Source organism: Thalassophryne amazonica, chromosome 9, assembly GCF_902500255.1.
Source record: "Thalassophryne amazonica chromosome 9, fThaAma1.1, whole genome shotgun sequence".
NCBI classification, from domain to species: Eukaryota; Metazoa; Chordata; class Actinopteri; order Batrachoidiformes; family Batrachoididae; genus Thalassophryne; species Thalassophryne amazonica.
In genome coordinates this window covers 91,014,826-91,022,362 of record NC_047111.1, presented here as the reverse complement: position 1 = coordinate 91,022,362, position 7,537 = coordinate 91,014,826, and the positions used below count along the sequence as shown (strand labels likewise).

The 7,537-nt window shown below is 40.3% G+C and overlaps 1 protein-coding gene across 1 annotated transcript in view; it reads left to right on the top strand.

The window, feature by feature from the left end:
• Positions 1 to 4,393: 4,393 nt before the first annotated feature.
• Positions 4,394 to 7,537, top strand: part of nufip2 (nuclear FMR1 interacting protein 2) — a 28,185-nt gene continuing 25,041 nt past the window's right edge. The window contains exon 1 of the mRNA XM_034178758.1: positions 4,394 to 4,725. Coding sequence (XP_034034649.1) covers positions 4,584 to 4,725 — 142 coding nt within the window. The 5' untranslated portion in view covers positions 4,394 to 4,583. The remainder of the gene's footprint in view (positions 4,726 to 7,537) is intronic.

Genomic DNA, 7,537 nt, shown 5'->3' with positions numbered 1-7,537 from the left:
CTGAGGCAGAAAGATAGTTACTCTTGAAATGTGTAGAGGGACCAGGTAGGTAACTGTCAGAGTGATTGCTATCTGACCTAAGGTGGTTCCGTAGTGTGGTGGATATGGCAAAGTACAGCACCATTACATGCTCCAAGACCTGACAGTTGCTATCACAACTTGAAGAGATTTTTTTTTTTTCTGGGTAAGAAATGTTTGCACTTCCATGCTACAGATTCTAGTATAAACTGTCACTGCTCCTGGTGCCGACATGGAAATGAAATTTCATGCATACACGCAACCAACCACCTGCACATGTCAAAGAAGGTGCCAACTTTCAGCTTTAAATTCCTCAGTGCTGAGATACTTTTCATCCTATTTGATTCATTGAAGCAAAGCAGAAATGCAGCAAAGACTGCACAATGAAATGTGAACTTTGCATTTAAATGGTAAACAGACTTCATTTACAGTGGTGTTCAAAAGTTTACATACCGGCAGATATTTTAGGGGTTTTTTTTGGCCATTTTTCAGAGAATATGAATGATAACACAAAAACCTTTTTTTTCACTCATGGTTAGTGGTTGGGTGAAGCCATTTATTGTCAAACAACTGAGTTTCCACTTTTATTAAATCTTAACGACAACAGAAACTACCAAAATGACCCTGATCAACACTTATTTCCATCGAGGTCCATTTAAAATCAAATGACAAAATAGATGTAATAATAAAAGAAAATAGCAATATTAATGTTGTTGTCGTTTCGGCTGCTCCCATTTGGTCGTGGTTGCACAGCCAGATCTGCGTTGGCATTTGGCACAAGTTTTACACTGGATGCTCTTCCTGACGCAACTCCAGTTGTACCTGGAGAAACACATACAGCCCCTGGTTTTCTGAAGAGGTCTCCCATCCAAGTAACCAGTACTAACCAGGCCCCATATTGCTTAGGTTCTGAGATCTGATGGGATCAGGCTTACACAGAGAAGACTGGCTACAAAATAACACTATTAATAATACAGATAATAATAACAATAATAATAGAAAAAAATTATCATATTAACCGTGTGTATATGATAACAAGAACCTAAACAATTTATAAATACATTAAGACTGTAAATTAAGATAAAATAATTACGTAGCTCAAGTCGGTAGCATGTTACTGACTCACTGTTATCCTACATATGGAGAATATCTCACCGTCCTCTGTCTTTTTTTTGCCATCTTCTCTCCTTAAGATACTCTTAGGCTTCTTAAAAGTACTCCTCCCTCCTCTTAAAACTTTGGCACCTTAGGAGCTCTCTTAAGGCCTAAGATTTTAAGATTAGGCTGCATCATGGATACAGGCCCAGGTCTTCTTTTTAAGAAAAATCCTCCTCCATACCACTTCATCATGAAGCTGTATAACTGGTGATACAAAATGCACACAATATGCTCAATGTCTCAGCAGGTGGCAGATAAATGTGTTTACGTGCTGCTGCCATTCCTCATTTTTCTATAGTCCATCCAGCATCTACTGAATAAATAGAACCTTTTTAGTTATAATTCATAATTCATTTATTGTGTAAAAAATGTATACATGAAAGTATATAATGACACATCATAACAATAAAAACAGACTATGGCATGGGTTTTTTTGCATTATAAACGCTGTCATATCTATTTTTAAACGCGTTCACACTTGGCAAGAGTACAACATTACTAGGTAGACTATTCCAAATTTCTACAACTCTGACACTGAAAAAGATTTTTTCTGATATTCAACCTTGTTCTTTTCACCTCCAAACTCATTTTGTGACCCCTGAGGCCAGTATACCTTTGTAACTCAAAAAAGTCTTGATAATCTATATTCTCATAACCATTTAATATTTTATAGAATTCGATTAGATCTCCCCGGACACGTCTCTCCTCTAAGGTGGTCAAACCAAGCTCAACTAGTCTGTCTTCATAGGAAAGATCACGTAATTCAGGAACTAGCTTTGTCACCTGCCTCTGGACTTTCTCTAAAACCATTTTATCTTTTTCAAGGTATGGCGACCAGGCCTGTATGCAATATTCTGTAAAGGATGAGAAAAGACTCCTCGTCTATAAAGGAAAAGGTTCTACTAATCATACCCAACACCCTATTTGCCTTAGCAGCCAATTCTGCAGTATGCCTGTAAAAAAAGAGGTTATTTGATACTATTACTCCAAGGTCTTTTTCTTTTTCTTTGCATTTTTGTTCACTGAACCCAAGCAGCCAGTCTTTCGACCATAAGAGAAGATTATTCATGTCTTTTTGGAGATCATTCCTATCGACCAAGGATAGTATGGGATGATAAACTTTAGTATCATTCGCAAAAATTTTGCAGTTCGAAGTAAGTGAAGAACAACAATTCGAAGTTCATACAACCCCAATTCCAATGAAGTTGGGACGTTGTGTAAAATGTAAATAAAAACAGAATACAATGATTTGCAAATCCTCTTCAACCTATATTCAACTGAAAACACCACAAAGACAAGATATTTAATGTTCAAACTGATAGCCTTTATTGTTTTTGTGCAAATATTTGCTCATTTTGAAATGGATGCCTGCAACACGTTTCAAAAAAGTTGGGACAGTGGTATGTTTTCCACTGTGTTACATCACCTTTCCTTCTAACAACACTCAATAAGCGTTTGGAAACTGAGGACAGTAATTGTTGAAGCTTTGTAGGTGGAATTCTTTCCCATTCTTTCTTGATGTATGACTTCAGTTGTTAAACAGTCCGGGGTCTCCGTTGTCATATTTTGCGCTTCATAATATGCCACACATTTTCAATGGGCGACAGGTCTGGACTGCAGGCAGGCCAGTCTAGTACCCGCACTCTTTTACTACGAAGCCACGCTGTTGTAACACGTGCAGAATGTGGCTTGGCATTGTCTTGCTGAAATAAGCAGGGACGTCCCTGAAAAAGACGTTGCTTGGATGGCAGCATGTGTTGCTCCAAAACCTGGAGGTACCTTTCAGCATTGATGGTGCCATCACAAATGTGTAAGGTGCCCATGCCATGGGCACTAACACACCCCCATACCATCATAGATCAAATCAAATCAAATCAATTTTATTTATATAGTGCCAAATCACAACAAACAGTTGCCCCAAGGCGCTTTATATTGTAAGGCAAAGCCATACAATAATTACAGAAAAACCCCAACGGTCAAAACGACCCCCTGTGAGCAAGCACTTGGCGACAGTGGGAAGGAAAAACTCCCTTTTAACAGGAAGAAACCTCCAGCAGAACCAGGTGAACCATAGATGCTGGCTTTTGAACTTTGCACAGGTAACAATCTGGATGGTCTTTTTCCTCTTTTGTCCGGAGGACACAACGTCCATGATTTCCAAAAACAATTTGAAATGTGGACTAATCAGACCACAGCACACTTTTCCACTTTGCATCTGTCCATTTCAAATGAGCTCAGGCCCAGAGAAGGCGGCGACATTTCTGGATGTTGTTGTATGGCTTTCGCTTTGCATGGTAGAGTTTTAACTTGCACTTGTAGATGTAATGACGAACTGTGTTAACTGACAGTGGTTTTCTGAAGTGTTCCTGAGCCCACGCGGTAAGATCCTTTACACAATGATGTTGGTTTTTAATGCAGTGCCGCCTGAGGGAACGAAGGTCACGGGCATTCAATGTTGGTTTTTGGCCTTGCTGCTTACATGTAGAAAGTTCTCCAGATTTCTGAATCTTCTGATTATATTATGGGCTGTAGATGATGGAATCCCTAAATTCCTTGCAATTGAACATTGAGAAACATTGTTTTTAAACTTAGACTATTTTTTTCACAGTTGTTCACAAAGTGCTGATCCTCACCCCATCTTTGCTTGTGAACGGCTGAACCTTTTGGGGATGCTCCTTTTATACCCAATGATGACACTCACCTGTTTCCAATTAGGTGTTCTTTGAGCATTCATCAACTTTCCCAGTCTTTTGTTGCCCCATCCCAACTTTTTTGAAATGTGTTTCAGGCATCCATTTCAAAATGAGCAACTATTTGCAATAACGTTTATCAGTTTGAACATTAAATATCTTGTCTTTGTGGTGTATTCAGTTGAATATAAGTTGAAGAGGATTTGCAAATCATTAATTATATTCTGTTTTTACTTACATTTTACACAACGTCGCAACTTCATTGGAATTGGGGTTGTAGAAAAATAAACAATAAATTTTGGGCAATTTTGTCTTGCTTTGTTCCAGAGTTACATTATATGTGTTTTTATATTTTTGGATTTTGGCTCGAGTGTAGTTGATGTGTGTCCACTGTGTGGAGACGTGGCACCGCCTCCGGTCATATGATTTTAGTTAATACACAGAACCCCACCCTGATAAGACTTGCTTTTTGTGTGTGTGTGTGTGTGTGTTGTCATTTCTTCTACTGTAACAAAAAATACAATAATAAAACACAGCGTTTATTTTGGACAACTCTGCACAAGGGGCGATGGTACCATTTTTGGACGCTGGGTCGCTGCTGACGTTTCCAAAAGCTTCAAATAGCTTCCGTCGCGCTCTGGTAGTGATTGGGCTGCTGCTGCTCTGCACTTTAGCCGGTCAGAGCTAAAACACGTACCCACAGTCTTTACTTCTTCAATGGAGGAACAGCCCAAAGACCGGGCACAAGACAGACACTATCACCACCACGGAGAGGACAGACGCCCTGCTCAGCATCCTGGCTGTGTGAAAAATGACCAAGGCCACTTCCAGCATCAGGAAACGCAGACGAAGAAAACAGGTAGGGCCACGCTGAAAAGTTAAGCTAATGCTGGCTAGCCGGCTAATAGCGTTTAAGTGCTAGCTCCGGAGATTGACCTTGTACGTTCAACCGCCCGTTCTCCCCTTCCTGCATTGACATTTTGGGTCTGAAACGTGGGTCGTGTTTTAAGGGAGAGTGGTCATGAAGTGGTAGTCGCGGCTCAGTTGATTCGGACACGCTCAGGAAACCGAGCCGGCTTCGCTGGAATGTTCTAGCTAGCCATTTCCCGTCGGCCATGTCAGAAGCTAATGCTAAAAGCTAGAAGATTCGATGTGTAATTCTAACGTCACTTAATTTGACACTCGTGTCAGTTTTTATGTGCGTGTACAGTACTCATTAGTAGCATACACTATGAGTAAAATACCTACTCAACTCACGGTATTTGACAGGCCTGTTGCATGTTGTCCAGTAAACAAGACATGGCCACTTGTTAGCCTGTCGTGGTCTAGCAAGTATTCAGGGTTTTTAGATGTTTCAAGACTAGAAGCTGGCGTCTAGCCGCAGACACGAGCATTAACGTTGACTTGGAAATCTCACGTTGTCGCAGCAGTTCCACCTATTTATGGGACGATCACCGTCAGCTTACTTTTTTTTCCGAAATTGCTTAGAAGCCGCCCTTTAACCTGACACACACACACATCTTTAAGATGAAGGCTTACATTTTTTTGTACCACTTTATTTTTGCGTCAAATGTGATAAAGTACATAAAAACTGCCAGCATGACCAGAAGGAAAACATCTACTGAAACTCCTGAAAAACTGCAAGATTTATTCAATTGCTCTTTATTTATGTGAGGAATAACTGCATAGAACTTTCTCATGCTGTATTAAGCTTTTGTACATTCTCATACTGAGTGGAGCCAGTGTATCTGTTATGGCCCAGTCACACGGCACTTAATGAAGGACAACAAAGCCCTAATGGCCCAGTCACACGGCACACAATGATTCCTGAACAAAGGGAAAAAAAGTAAAAGTCACAATTCATTGAGAAAAGGTGGACAAAAGAGCTTTATCACCAAATAGCCTGCGAAGCAACAGTGTAAAAGGGATGAAAGAGGAATAAAGGAAACCGAAGCTAACCATCTTGACGCTTTAAAGGAAATGCGCCTGGAGCCACTGCTGGAGCAGTGTGTGTCTGCATCTCTGAGTTCCAGGACTCGGCGCTGGGACGGAGCTCATAGTGCCTGAGTCGTGGAGAAACTGCAAACAGAAGCTGTGGAGATCTGTGTGCATGTCAGTGGACCCACCTGCTCTGGTTCCTTGTCCAGAACAACATCAGAATCCACCCTGTCTATCGACTCGCTGCATGCTTCGTCTTGCTCTAATTTAAAAAAAAAAATAGTGTGCTGTGGTCACTGCTCTATCACTGTATTATGTTATTAAACCATATACATTGATTTATAACAGAAAACTGTCAAAAGATAAGTGTTAAGATGATCGACTATATCAGAGCAGTAAGTTGATCAGTCCATGTGTGGCTATTTCCACCAGCTGCAGTTGATCCACAACGTGAATTCTGCCTTCCAGAAAAGCTCTTTATATAATCATTTGAATTATCTACCTGTTGCCACATATGCAGAAGGGCTGGATTGTCATTCCTACACTCATTGTTATATTTAATAAAAAAAATAAGCACACGCAGGAGCTGCGCTGCCACTGCGTTCAAGAACCATTGGAAATTACACTTTTATTTCAAATTCAGCAGTTGCTTGTGGCAAAATAATTCATTGTATCTACATAAAGATTAATTCTGGCCTGTATAAAGTGCCTGAGCTTATTGAAGCTGACACCCCCCCCCCCCCCCCCAAAAAAAAAAAATCCATGCGAACAGGCTGAGTTTGCCCTGTAATTTCCGTCGGTACATGAACGCAGCACCTTTATATGGGCCAGAATTAATCTTTTGTGTGGATACAATTAATTATTTTGCCGCAAGGAGCTGCTGAATTTGAAACAAAAGTTGTGTAATTTCCAGTGGTACTTGAACGCAGCAGCAGCTCCTTCGTGCGCTTGTTTTTTATTAAATATAACTGAGTGTAGGAATGACAATCCAATCCAGCCCTTAGGTACATGTGGCAACAGGTAGATGATATAAAGAGCTGTTCTGGAAGGCAGAATTCACTTTGTGGATCAGTGGCAGCTTGTGGAATAACCACACATGGGGAGTCAATATGCGTTCACACGAACTGTTCAATTTACTGCTCTGAAATATTCAGTCATCTTTGCACTCATATTTATTCCCCCTTTTGACAGTTTTGTGTTATAAATCAATATACATGGCTTAGTAACGTAATACAGAGATAGAGCAGTCACCACGGCATACCAGCATTTGTTTTTTTTTTTTTGTTTTTTTTTTTTGTTTTGTTTTGTTTTTTAATTGGAGCAAGCTGGGTGTGATCCCTCTTTTGTTCTGGACGAGGAACCAGAGCAGGTGGACCCACTGACGTGCGCACAGATCTTGCAATTATGTTGCTTGTAATTGTAAAATAAACAGATTTATTGATGGGTTTTAGTACTCGACATGGAACATTGATCCTGGTTGACCTTTATGTATGATGGACCATTGGTTAGCACTCCTGCGTCATAGCAAGAAGGTCTGTGATTCGATTCCACCCATGTCCAATTCCACGGGCAATGTGATGATCATGGAGATTGGTCTGTATGGATCACAGATCAGCTATGCTCCATTACATCACTAGTATATGTGGTTCACACCTTAAACATCACTGAAAAAAGCCCAACTGAGAACTAAACCTAAAGATATTCCAGGGACTAAGAAGCTTGTGTTATGAAGA